General features: G+C 39.9%; 1 protein-coding gene across 1 annotated transcript; it reads left to right on the forward strand.

Annotated features, from left to right (window-relative positions):
- The first annotated feature begins 2,169 nt into the window (after positions 1-2,169).
- Positions 2,170-3,099, forward strand: LOC100524268 (olfactory receptor 8A1-like). Its single transcript, XM_005667475.4, has one exon. It carries the CDS (start codon positions 2,170-2,172, stop codon positions 3,097-3,099), a length of 930 nt encoding a protein of 309 aa, XP_005667532.1.
- Positions 3,100-13,994: the final 10,895 nt, after the last annotated feature.

The following is a 13,994-nucleotide window of genomic DNA, read 5'->3' on the forward strand; positions in this document are numbered from 1 at the left end:
CATTGACTTAAGCTTTGGTTTAGATTCAGATACAGCTCTGATCGGGTGTTGCTCTGGCTGTGGCACAGGCCCCAGGTATAACTCTGACTTAACCTGTGGGCCAGAGAACTTCCATATACCCCAGGTGCAGCCATAAAAAAAATTTAAAAAAGAGGCAGGTTACAAAAAATTTGAAAATGCGTATTAGCTTATACACATGTACTACATATATGCATTGAAAAAAGTCTAAAAGAATAGTGATTACTATAGCTTGTCTACAAGGAACAATAAAAATGGTATTTTATTTTTGCTTGTCTGTATGTCTGATTTTCTACAAAGCATATATACTGCCTTGATAAATTTCTTAATGCATCTGAAACTGGCAATAAAATCTATCCTATATGTCCAAAATTTCAATAAATTATAATTATTATTTAATAATAAAATGCCAAAGGAAAGATAACATAGTTTGGTGAAAACAAAACAGACTGGTGGTCAGAAGTCCTGGGGTTTACACTCAGTTGTGTGTCTTGCTAGTTTTACGACCTGAGTAAATCCTTTAAGTTTTAGAGCTTCAATTTCCTAAAGATGAGGAAAATAATATTGCCTTCCTCTTTTTTACATGCTGTGCAGAAGCTATCAAATATAAAGCATGTTCAGCCAAAACATTGCTTAGAGCTGTAGGTGTGCAGATTGATAAGGCTACACACTTGGGCCAAGGGAAGAAGCTTATGATCAGAGGAAAGCTGAATTCTAAGTCCCAGGTAATTACTAGGTCTTTGGTGAGTCACTTAGTGTTTGGCACTTCAGTTTTCTCAATGTGAAAATGGGAATAAAAATTCTAATCTACACACATTTTCCTGATACCCACAACATTTAAGAGGAGTTAGTGACACTGACCAAAGAAGAGCATTATACAAAATTAATAATGGTATAAGGGAGCAACTACAACAGTGAATTGTGTTCTATTGGCATCAGGAAAGGGTTGCCAATAGAAATCATATCCAGCAATGATGATCTATGCTTCCTGGGGCCATGTCTATGATTTGAATACTTGGTCACTAGGGAGACCATGGGGCCATGGTTTGATATTAAAATCTGAAAATAAAAATAACAAAATAACAATGACAATAATAAAAGTATCAGTTGAGCACTTACTCTGGACCGTACTATGGCCCAGGGCCCAGGCTTCACCACAAATGCATTAATCAGAACCTCTGTGGGTACAACACAACCATCAATAATTTTAAGTACTCCGGGTGATTATAATATACAGCCACTATCGAGAACCATGGCCTTAGGGTCTGAAATCTGGTGAAAAATAAAGAACAAATTCCAGATACCTAATGACAACTCACGTTATTATAGGAACTGAGTTCTTGAAAACAAAGACTAAATGTGTATTATTATTTTTTACAGTCCCCTATGGAAGTTGTATTACTAACTTCTTCATCTTTCAGATACCTACAGAAATTGTCTTGTAACTCAGTGACACACCTGTAACTAACATATCACCTTGACACTGCATCACCTTGAGAAAAGTATTCATAGGCTCACATTCAGTGAATACTTAGGACTTGCATGGATGACAAGGGAATTTCATTTCTTTTTTTTTTTTGTCTTTTGTCTTTTGTCTTTTTGTCTTTTTGCTGTTGTTGTTGTTGTTGCTAGGGAATTTCATTTCTGAAGCAAAGTACATCCCCAACCATAAGATATGAAATATACTGCTTCTTACCTATAGGGTGAGGGTTCTCAAACTTGAGCATACATCAGCATCACCTGGAGAGAGTGTAAAACACAGATTTCTAGGCCCCATCTTCAGAGTTTCTGAGTTGACAGGTCTAGGGCGAGGCCCAAGAATTTGCATCTCTAACATCTTCAAATGGTGCCAGTGATGCTGGTCCAGGGACTACACTCTAAGAACCGTGGCCTAGGATATTGAGAACCATGAAAGTGGTAAAAGGTCCAGATCTTGCCCCCTTTGTCCTCTCATCTCCATGACCTTTCAAAGACCCCGGATCTGGTCTTCCTCCCAAAGCAAATAGCAGGATTAGGGGAGCATCCATCAGGAAGAAACCTGGGATCGCTTATCTGGCCTCAGCAGCTCAAAACCAGCTTCACCTAGGAGTGCAACATGCAGCCTTTCACAGAGATCCTCTCTCCCATCCCCACAGGGCCCCCAGCCAGAGAATGGCTGCAGAAAATCACTCTACAGTCACAGAGTTCATTCTTGGAGGTTTAACCAGTCGGCCAGAGCTCCAGCTCCCCCTCTTCCTCCTCTTTCTTGGGATCTACTCCATCACCATGCTAGGGAACCTGGGCATGATCACACTGATTTGGCTGAGTGCTCAGCTTCACACCCCCATGTATTACTTCCTCAGCAATCTGTCACTCGTGGATCTCTGCTACTCTTCTGCCATTACCCCAAAGATGCTGGTGAACTTTGTGTCAGAGAAGAACACCATCTCCTACACAGGGTGCATGTGCCAGCTCTACTTCTTCCTTGTGTTTGTCATTGCTGAGTGTTACATGCTGACAGTGATGGCCTATGACCGCTATGTCGCCATCTGCAGACCTCTGTTTTACAACACCATCATGTCTCATCAAGTCTGCTCCCTGCTGGTGGTCACCGTCTATGCCATAGCACTCATTGACTCAACCGTAGAGACTGGCCTCATATTGAAACTGTCCTATTGTGAGCCCCTCATCAGTCATTACTTCTGTGACATTGTTCCCCTCATGAAGCTCTCCTGCTCTAACACCTATGATGTTGAGACGACAACTTTCTTTTTGGCTGGATTCAACATTGTAGTCACTGGCTTAATGGTCCTCATTTCCTATGCCTTCATCCTGTCCAGCATCCTCCACATCAGCACCACAGAGGGAAGGTCCAAAGCCTTCAACACCTGCAGCTCCCACGTTGTGGCAGTTGGGATATTCTATGGAACAATGGCATTCATGTACTTGAAACCCTCCACAGCCAGTTCCCTGGCCCAGGAGAACGTGGCCTCTGTGTTCTACACCACAGTCATCCCCATGCTGAACCCCCTCATCTACAGCCTGAGGAATAAGGAAGTAAAGGCTGCCATGCAGAAAACTCTGAGAGGAAAACTTAATTGATGCAAATGTTATTTTTCCTTCTCAATTAATAATCAACTTAAAAATAAGTTCCCGTGATGGAAACCAGTCCCTTCTCTGCATGGCTGGGTGATTGCCTCCTTCCTCCTTCCCTCTTCCTTCCTTCCTTCCCTCTACTCTCATTTCTGTTTGAAGCTAGCTGATTTCAAGTAGACACTTTCTTTCATTTGGGATCCATTTTCCCCATTCCAAGTCCTTTGCTAAAATCTACTATTTTCAGGGAGATAGGATTAAGATGGCAGAATTGAAAGACTGGAGCTCAACTGCTCTCCTAAAAACAAAAAAAAATTTACAATCAAATGCTAAGCAGTCTTCAACCAAATGGTCTGGAAACTTTCAAAAAGATATCCTACTCCAGAAGACAAAAAGGAGGCCACATCAAGAGTTAGGAGGGGCAGTTATGTGATATAAGCAACCCCATACCTCCTGGGTGGGAAGCCCTACAGACTGGAAAGTAACCGTATCACAGAGACTCACCTACAGGAGTGAGAGTTCTGAGCCCCACATCAAACTCCCACGTGTGGGGATCTGGCAGTGGGAGAAAGAGCCCCCAGAGCAGCTGGCATTGAAGGTCAGTGGGGCTTCTATGCAGGAGCACCACAGGACTTGGGGAAATGGAGACCCCATTCTTAAAAGGTGCACATAGACTTTCACATGCACTGGGTCCCAGGACAAAGCTAATTCTCCATAGGATCCTGGGTCAAACCTGACTGTAGTTCTTGGAGGACCTCCTGGGAAAACAGGGGTGAATGTGGCTTATTGTGGGGGAAGGACACTTGAAGCAAAGCTCTCAGGAATATTCAGGAGCATGCCTTTCTCTGGAGGTGGCCATTTTGGGAAAATCTAGCCCCACCCATCAGCACTGAGAAGCCACAGGGCAAACAACAATCCAGGTGGGATCACAGCCCCAGCCTCAGTAAACAGTCTGCCTGAAGAACCCCCAGGCACACAGCCACCTCTAATCTCACCCAGAGACAAAGCCCCACCCACCAGAGGGATAGCATGATTGGGCAGGCATCAGTCCTTCCAATCAGGAAGCCTACAGCAGGCCCCATACCAACTTCAGCCACAAAGGGGGCAGACACCAGAAGTAAGAGACGCTACAACTCTATTTTCTGTAAAAAGGTCACCACACCAAAAACCTATAAAAATTAAAAGACATAGAACTATAAGTCAGATGAGGGAGAAAGGAAAAAACCCAGAAAAACAGCTAAGTGATCAAGAGATTCTCAGCCTCCAGGAAAGACTTTAGACTGTTGATGCTTAAGATGATGTAAGACATTGGAAATAAACTGGAGGCAAAGATGGATAATTTACAGGAAACAGTGAGCAAAGAGATACAAGATATAAAACATAAGCAGGAAAAGAGGCAAAATACAATAACTGAAACAAAAAAATTCATTATAAGCAGGTAACAGGAGTTCCCGTCATGGCACAGTGGTTAACGAATCCGACAAGTAACCATGAGGTTGCGGGTTCAATCCCTGCCCTTGCTCAGTGGGGTAAGGATCCAGCATTGCCGTGAGCTGTGGTGTGGGTCCCAGAAGTGGCTCGGATCCTGCGTTGCTGTGGCTCTGGTGTAGGCCAGTGGCTACAGCTCCGATTAGACCCCTAGCCTGGGAACCTCTACATGCCATGGAAGCGGCTCAAGAAAAGGCAAAAAGATGGGAAAAAAAGAAGAAGAAGAAGAAGAAGCAGCTAACAGCAGAATACAGGAAGCAGAAGAATGAATAAACCAGGGGGAGGACAGATTAGTGGAAATCGCTGATGTAGAACAGAAAAGAGAAAAAAGATTGAAAACAAATGAAGAGAGTCTCAGAGAACTCTGGGACAATGTTAAATGCACCAACCTCTATATTATAGGGGTGCCAGAAGGAGAAGAGAGAGAGAAAAGGACAGAAAAAAATATTCAAAGAGATAGTAGCCAAAAACTTCCCTAACATGGGAAAGGAACCACTCACTCAAATCCAGGAAGCACAATGAGTACCATATATAAAATAAACCCAAGGAGGAACACCCCGAGACACATATTAATTGAACTAACCAAAATTAAAGACAAAGAGAAAATCTTGAAAGCAGCTAGGGAAAAGAAACAATGTACAAGGGGACCCCGATAAAGTTATCGGCAGATTTTTCAGCAGAAACTCTGCAGGCCAGAAGGGAGTGGCATGATATACTTAACGTGATGAAAAGAAAATACCTCCAACCAAGATTACTTTACCCAGCAAGGCTGTCATTCAGATTTGAAGGAGAAATCAAAAGCTTCACAGATAAGCAAAAGCTAAGAGAATTCAGCTTTACAGCAAATGCTAAAGGAACTTCACTAGGCAGGAAAGAAAAGGCCACAACAAGAAACAAAAATACCACAAATGACAAGGCTCACCAGTAAAGATACATATACAGTAAAGATATGAAATCATCCATGCACAATTATGCCACCAAAATCAGAAATCATGAGAAGAGGAGGGTACAAATGCAGGACACTGGAGATGCACTTGTAATTAAGAGAACAACAACTTAAAACAATCTCATATATATATATGGACCCTTATATCAAAACTTCAGAATAACTGCAAACCAAAAATCCACAATTGATACACAAACAAATAAGAAAAATCAACTCAAATACAACACTAGAGATAGTCATCAAACCACAAGAGTAGAGAAGAAGGAAAGAAAAAAGAGCAACAAAAACAAATCCAAAGCAGTTAATAAAATGGCAATAACAACATACATATCAATAATTACCTTAAATGTTAATGGACTAAACGCCCCAACCAAAAGACATAGACTGGCTGAATGGATACAAAAACTAGACCCATATATATGCTGTCTTCAAGAGACCCACTTCACTTCTAGGGACACATACAAATTGAAAGTGAGAGGATGGAAGAAAATATTCCATGCGAACGGGAATCAAAAGAAAGCTGGAGTAGCAATACTCATATCAGACAAAATAGACTTTAAAATGAAGAATATTTTAAGGGACAAGGAAGGTCACTACCTAATGATCAAAGGATCAATCCAAGAAGAAGATATAACAACTTTAAATATCTATGCACCCAACATAGGTTCATCACAATATATATAAGGCAACTGATAACAACCTTAAAAGGGCAAATCAACAATAACGCAATAATAGTGGGGGACGTTAACACCCCACTTACAGCAATGGACAGATCATCCAGACAGAAAATCAATAAGGAAATATAGGCCCTGAATGAAGCATTAAACCAGATGGACTTAATAGATATTTATAGGACATTTCAACCAAAAGCATCAGGATACACATTCTTCTCAAGCGCACATGGAACATTGTCTAAGATTGATCACATCCTGGGCTACAAATCCAGCGTTGGTAACTTTAAGAAAATCGAAATCATATCAAGCATCTTTTCTGACCACAATGCTGTATGACTGAAAATCAACAAGAAAAAAATTGCAAAAAACACAAACAGGTGGAGACTAAACAACATGCTACTAAACAACCAATGGATCACTGAAGAAATCAAAGAGGAAGTTAAAAAATAACTAGATGCAAATGACAAAGATACAACATTCCAAAACCTATAGGATGAAGCATAGAGGAAAGTTTATAGCAACACAAGCCAACCTCAGAAAACAAGAAAAAGCTCAAATAAACAAGCTAACTTTACATCTAAAGCAGCTCTAATAAACAAGCTAACTTTACATCTAAAGCAGCTCGAGGGAGAACAGACAAGACCTAAAGTTAGTAGAAGGAAAGAAATCGTAAAGATCAGAGCAGAAATCAATGAAATAGAAACAAAGAAAGCCATAGAAAAGATCAATGAAACGAAAAGCTGGTTCTTTAAAAAGATCAACCAAATTGATAAACCCCTAGCCAGACTTATCAAGAAAAAAAGAGAACTCAAATCAATAAAATTAGAAATGAAAAAGAAGTAACAACAGACATCACAGAAATACAAAGGATCATAAGAGACTACTATATGCAACTATATGCCAATAAAATGGAAAACCTAGAAGAAATGGACAAATTCTTAGAAAAGTACAATCTTCCAAGACTAAACCAAGATGAAATAGAAAAGATAAATGGACCAATCACAAGTACTGAAATTGAAACTGTGATGTAAAAACTTCCAACAAACAAAAGTCCAGGACCAAATGGCTTCACAGGCAAGTTCTATCAAACATTTAGAGAAGAGCTAACACCTCTCCTTCTGAAACTATTCCCAAAAATTACAGAGGAAGGGACACTCCCAAACTCATTCTATGAGGCCACCATCACCCTGATACCAAAACCAGACAAAGACCACAAAAAAAGAAAACCACAGGCCATTTTCACTGATGAACATCGATGCAAAAATCTTCAGCAAAATACTAGCAAACCACATCCAACAATACATTAAAAGGATTGTACATCATGATCAAGTGGGGTTTACCCCAGGGATGCAAGGATTCTTCAATATCCACAAATCAATCAATGTGATACACCACATTAACAAACTGAAGAATAAAAACCATATGATCCTCTCAATAGATGCAGAAGAAGCCTTTGACAAAATCCAACACCCATTTCTGATAAAAAACAAAAAAAAACTTCAGAAAATGGGCATGGGGGACTCTACCTCAACATAATAAAGGCCATATATGACAAACCCACAGTGAACATTATTCTCAATGGTGAAAAGCTGAAAGAATTCCCACTGAGATCAGGAACAAGACAAGGATGTCCACTCTCACCACTACTATTCAACATAGTTTGGAAGTCCTAGCCACAGCAATCAGAGAAGTAAAAGAAATAAAAGGAATCCAAATTGGAAAGGAAGAAGTAAAACTATCACTATTTGCAGATGACATGATACTATACCTACAGAATCCTAAAGACTCTGCCAGAAAACTGTTAGAGCTCATCCATGAATTTGGCAAAGTCTCAGAATACAAAATTAATACACAGAAATTGACTGCATTTCTATATACTAACAATGAAAGATCAGAAAGAGAATTAGGGAAGCAATTCCGTTTACCATCGCATCCAAAGAATAAAATACCTAGGAGTAAACCTACCTAAAGAGACCAAAGGCCTGTACTCTGAAAACTATAAGCCACTGATGAAAGAAGTCAATCAAAGATGACATAAATAGATGGAAAGACATACCATGCTCTTGGACTGGAAGAGTCGGTATTATCAAAATGACTGTACTACCCAAGGCAATCTACAGATTCAATGCTATCCCTATCAAATTATCAAGGACATTTTTCACAGCACTTGAACTCAAATTAAAGTTTGTCTGGAAGCACAAAAGACCCAGAATAGCCAAAGACATCCTGAAAAAAAAGATGGAGCTGGAGGAATCAGGCTCCTGGACTTCAGACTATACTAATCTATGCCAAAGGAAGCCAGAATATACAATGAAGGAAAGACAGCCTGTTCAATATGTGGTGCTGGGAAAACTGGACAACAACATGTGAATGAATGAAATTAGTATACTTCCTAATACCATACGCAAAAATAAACTCAAAATGGACTAAAGACCTAGATAGAAGACCAGATTCTATAAAACTCCTAGAGGAAAACATGGGCCAAATATTCTCCGACATAAATGACAGCAACATCTTCTCAGACCCACCTCTTAGAGTAATGACAGTAAAAACAAAAATAAACAAATGGGACCTAATCAAGCTTAAAAGTTTCTGCACAGCAAAGGAAACCCTAAACAAAACGAAAACACAACCCACAGAATGGGAAAAAAAATCTTTGCAAATGAATCGACTGACAAGGGATTAATCTCCAAAATTTATAAACATCTTCTGCAGCTCCATACCAAAAATATAAACAACCCCATCAAAAAATGGGCAGAAGATCTAAACAGACAGTTCTCCAAGGAAGACATACGGATGGCCAAAAAACACATGAAAAGATGTTCAACATCACTCATTATTAGAGAAATGCAAGGCAAAACCACGATGAAGTACCACCTTACACCAGCCAGAATGGCCATCATCAAAAAGTCTACAAATAATTAAGTGCTGGAGAGTGTGTGGAGAAAAAGGAACCCTATCACACTGTTGGTGGGAATGTAAATTGGTGCAACCACTGTGGAAAACAGTATGGAGATTCCTCAGAAAACTAAAAATAGAACTACCATTGGATCCAGCAATCCCACTCCTGGGCATCTGTCCAGAGAAAACCATGACTTGAAAAGACACATGCACTCCAGTGTTCATTGCAGCACTATTTGCAATAGCCAAGACACGGAAACAACCTAAATGTCCATTGATAGAGGAATGGATCAAGAAGATGTGGTACACATACACAATTGGGTATTACTCAGGCATCAAAAGCAAGGAAATACTGGCATTTTTAGCAACATGGATGGACCTAGAAGTTATCATGCTAAGTGAAGTCAGCCATGCAATGAGACACCAATATCAAATGCTTTCACTGACATGTGGAATCTGAAAAAAGGGACACAATGAACTTCTTTGCAGAACAGATACTGACTCATAGTCTTTGAAAAATGTATGGTTTGCAAAGGAGACAAGTTTCAGGGTTAGGGATACACTGGGGGTGTGGAATGGAAATCCTATAAAATTGGACTGTGATGATCACTATACAACTATAAATGTAATAAATTTATTGAGTAATAAAAAATCTACTGTCTTAGTTGAAATTTAACATAAATATTACACTTTCACAGACTCACAGATATAGAGTACAAACTGGTGGTTTTGGGGGGAGACAAGTTATTGCCAGGAGATTAACAGATACAAACTACAATGTATAAAATGGGAGTTCCCATCATGGCACAGTGGTTAACGAATCCGACTAGGAACCATGAGGTTGCGAGTTCAATCTCTGCCCTTGCTCAGTGGGTTAACGATTCGGCGTTGCTGTGAGCTGTGGTGTAGGTTGCAGACGCGGCCCGGATCCCCTGTTGCTGTGGCTCTGGCATAGGCTGGCAGCTACAGCTCCAATTCGACCCCTAGCCTGGGAACCTCCATATGCCATGGGAGCGGCCCAAGAAATGGCAAAAAGACAAAAAAAGACAAAAAAAAAAAAAAAAAAACTACAATGTATAAAATGAATAATCAACAGGATGTATTATACAGAACAGGGAAATGTTGCTATTACTTTATAGTAATTTTAAATGGTGTTAATTATAAAAATATTGACTAACTCTGTTGTACCCTGAAACTAATATAATGTAAATCAGTTATGCTTCCATAAAAAATTTAAATTTTGGCATTGAGTTTGAAAACTCTCACTGTTTTATTATCCTCTATGTAGAAAATATTATTTAACCCAATTCCTACTTTTTTGCACTTGGGAGCACAAAAAGCAGAGAGGTGGATTTGAAAGTCACCAAGAAGTAATAACCAGGGCCTTTCATTTCTAGACTCCTTCCTCTCTTCTCTTTCACTTCTCTCTACTAATTCCTACCCAAGAACTTCTACAAGTCTTTTTATATGATTTCCTTAATGAATTAATAATAATGCCAACCACTAAGTTCTTGGATGCTTGTTCCGAGCCACACAACTCTTCTAAATACTTTATAATCGTTATTTAAATTACACCTCATAACAGGTACTATTGTTTTCCCCTTTTCACTGTGTAAACTTGGTTTAGTAGCTTTCTCGTGGTCACACAGCTAAGTAAACAAAAACACTGGAATTCAATCCTAAGTCTAATTGACTCCTGAGCCCACACTCTTGGCTTTCAAACATCCCTTTACTTTAGGCTGGCACTTCCTTTGAACAGCCTATCAATCCTGACCTAATTGTACTCTCCAGTTTCAAATGCCTTCTGAAATCAATTCCTCAGATAGGCGTTTTATCATCTGCCCTAGCTTCTTCCCATTTATAGGCCATTTCTTCAATATAACTTAGGAAAGATTACACTAGATTAATTGGCTCATTTTTAGCACTGAAAGCTCCACATCCTGGGAAATCCTCAGTCCCAGGCAAAACAGAATGATGGGTCACCCCAGATGACACATTGCTGCAGAGTCTTTTGTCCTGCTTAATTAACTGACACATCTACTACCAACCTGACTCAGTAAATCCAATGGCAATGAAACAAAGTTTTCCCCACTCCTCTTGCTTTATAAAAACATCAAGGATATATGTTTTAAACTCAGCACCCTGATTTAGTGATTTAGTGCAAAGGATTACAAGCATTTTCTTGTAATTTCTAGCTAGTTTTGGTATTCTTTGTATCACTCAGTGGTTTATCATAGGAAACAGGTATAACCCAGAAATGAATTAATACAGAGTATTAATTGAATTACAGTATTTGAATTAATACTCAGAAATTAATTAATACAGAGTATTAATTGAATTACAATATTTGAATTAATACGGAAGGGGTGAGGTACCTCCAAAGTGACCTCGCGATAGATTTGAACTACAGGTCAAAGAAACTCCAGCTGCTACTGTGACAAGTGCCACCATGAAAATTGCCTCTCATATGCACAAAATCGCTAAATAAACAACTAAAGCCTAATATTGATCATCACCTGACATCTGCTAGAAATGCAGATTTGGAGTTCTTGCTCCACACCTACAGAATTACTGGGGGAGGGGGCAGAAATCTTTATTTTATAAACATTCTGGACATTCTAATATATAGTAAAGACTGAGCAACAACTCACGCACATCTTTCATATCTCACACAAAAGCATTTAATTGGTGGAAATTAATTCACATCTATAGCTCTAGTTACAGGGGACTACACGATACATAATTTTTAGCTTTCTAACCTGACCAGAGGAAGTTATAATAGATATCAAGGGAGACATTTCTATGTGTCTATTTTTCCAGAACTTTTTCAAGCCAAAAATAAGACCTCTACCACTACAGATCCCTCTAATTAGAAAAAAAATTCAGAAAAGTATCTTTGTTATCTTAAGGTGAGAAAGTGTAAAGCCAAATAAACTAGTGATTTTGATTCTATCAAAAATTAGGCTTTTTGTACATGAAAGGACACCATGGACAGAGTTAATAGAAATATAGACGATATCTAACTAGCACATATTAGAAACTCAAGACCAACAGAAAAAAAAAATGGGTGATGTATACAGAACAATTGACAGAAGAGAAAGCCTAAAGTGCCACTGAGCATATGAGGATCTGCTCAAAGCAATTACTAATCAGAACAGTGCAAAATAAAACAAGATATCTCTTTACACCCACCTCTGTGCCAGTAAATAGGTCAACTGTAGTGGAAACTTTGCAGCAGTTAGGAGAGGATTGGCTCTAGGCTGTATAGCAGAGAGCTATAGCTCCGTGTGAGCAAAGTAAGAAAGATAATGAGATATAAAACTCAATATCATTTGCGCATATTTGAATTACATGGACACAAACCAGAAAAAAATGCATTTAGAAAAAGAAGGCGTAATTAATAAAGTACACATTAAGCAGGTTAGAAGGATTACCCAGAGAGATGAGATGCATGGAAGGAGGGAGTGAGCAAAAGAGAAACAGAAATAAAAACTTCCTTTTCCAGGGCCCACCCATGAGTGCACACCTGTCAGTCAACTCCCTCAAGAGGTCCTGGATCAGAGCTCCCAGTGAATTGCTGGGTAAGAAGACAGGCCGGCCTGCCCTTAACATTGTGGGGCCTAAGGAAAGACTTTCTAAACATTTAAATTTTTTTTTTTTGGTCTTTTGTCTTTTTAGGGTCACACCTGCAGCATATGGAGGTTCCCAAGCTAGGGGTCTAATCAGAGCTACAGCTGCCAGCCTACGCAAGAGCCACAGCAACACCAGATCTGAGCTGCATCTGTGACCTACACCACAGCCCACAGCAACGCTGGATCCTTAACCCACTGAGCGAGACCAGGGACCAAACCCACAACCACATGGTTCCTAGTTGAATTCGTTTTCACCAAGCAACGACGGGAACTCCAGACTTTCTAAATATTTAGAAGTTAAAAATATCATTAACAAAATGTTAAATACTTCTTCCTACCCTGATGGATATACCTATATTACAAGCTGGAGGGCCAAGTCCAAATGTGAAAGTTCAGGGAGTTCCCTGGTGGCCTAGCAGTTAAGGATTCGGCATTGTCACTGCTGTTGCTCAGGTTCGTCCCTTCCCAGGAACTTGTGCATGCTGCAGATGTGTCAAAGAAAAAAAAAAAAGAAAGAAAGAAATTTCAGAATTCTAAAAATTTCATGCCATAGCACAATCCTAAAGGAAGGCTCTCCATGGTCCCTGTGCCCCTTGCCCACAGCCACAGCTTGCCCCGTCCACTTCTCACTACCCCCATACTGTCCCACTCCACAAGAACTCGGTCCATGTCCCTGCACACAGCCATCCTTCACTCTCAGAGTGAACAACCAGCTGTCTGGTCTCCCTTTAGCAAATGGGGATGGGCCTTGGGAAGAGCATTAGAAGCAGGTACAGACCCTTGGATCTGATCACCCCTTGGGGTTGGGTACTGCCAGAGAAGGGCCGAGGACAGGGACCTCCCACCAAGTCTGAGAAGGTTACTGTGCCTGCTGTGCACAGAGGTGACCCTGTCCCTGTGTTTGCCAGTAGCCGCTTCCCTCCCCAACTGGCAAGTCCCACAGTTGAGATAAGATGTGTGTGTCCCTCATATTACAGTTTTACAAAGCATCTTTTTTTAAAGTGAATTCAAATGTATATGTTGAAGACCATCTTTGTGGGACTTCATATTAAATTCAAGATGAATTTTATTTCAGCTTTCTCAGGGTAGTGTTTTCCCTTATTACGGGTGGCATAGTGTTTTCCTAAAAAGAGGAGAAGGCTGTGTGAATGTGTGTTTCATACTCATTCATTTTTCATATCCTCAGAAACGAAAGAAATAGGTTCTGAGATGTGTCCTCTGAGAAGTCCACACAGCCGAAATCTCAAAGAGTCTCCTTTTTTG

This window comes from Sus scrofa, chromosome 9 (genome assembly GCF_054392235.1).
Source record: "Sus scrofa isolate SSC_HxYL_T2T_F1_AM1 chromosome 9, Sscrofa_HxYL_maternal_Yorkshire_Landrace_v2.0, whole genome shotgun sequence".
Lineage (NCBI taxonomy): Eukaryota > Metazoa > Chordata > Mammalia > Artiodactyla > Suidae > Sus > Sus scrofa.

Coding starts and splice junctions, on each gene's coding strand:
- LOC100524268 (XM_005667475.4), top strand. CDS start 2,170: ATGGCTGCAGAAAATCACTCTACAGTCACAGAGTTCATTCTTGGAGGT.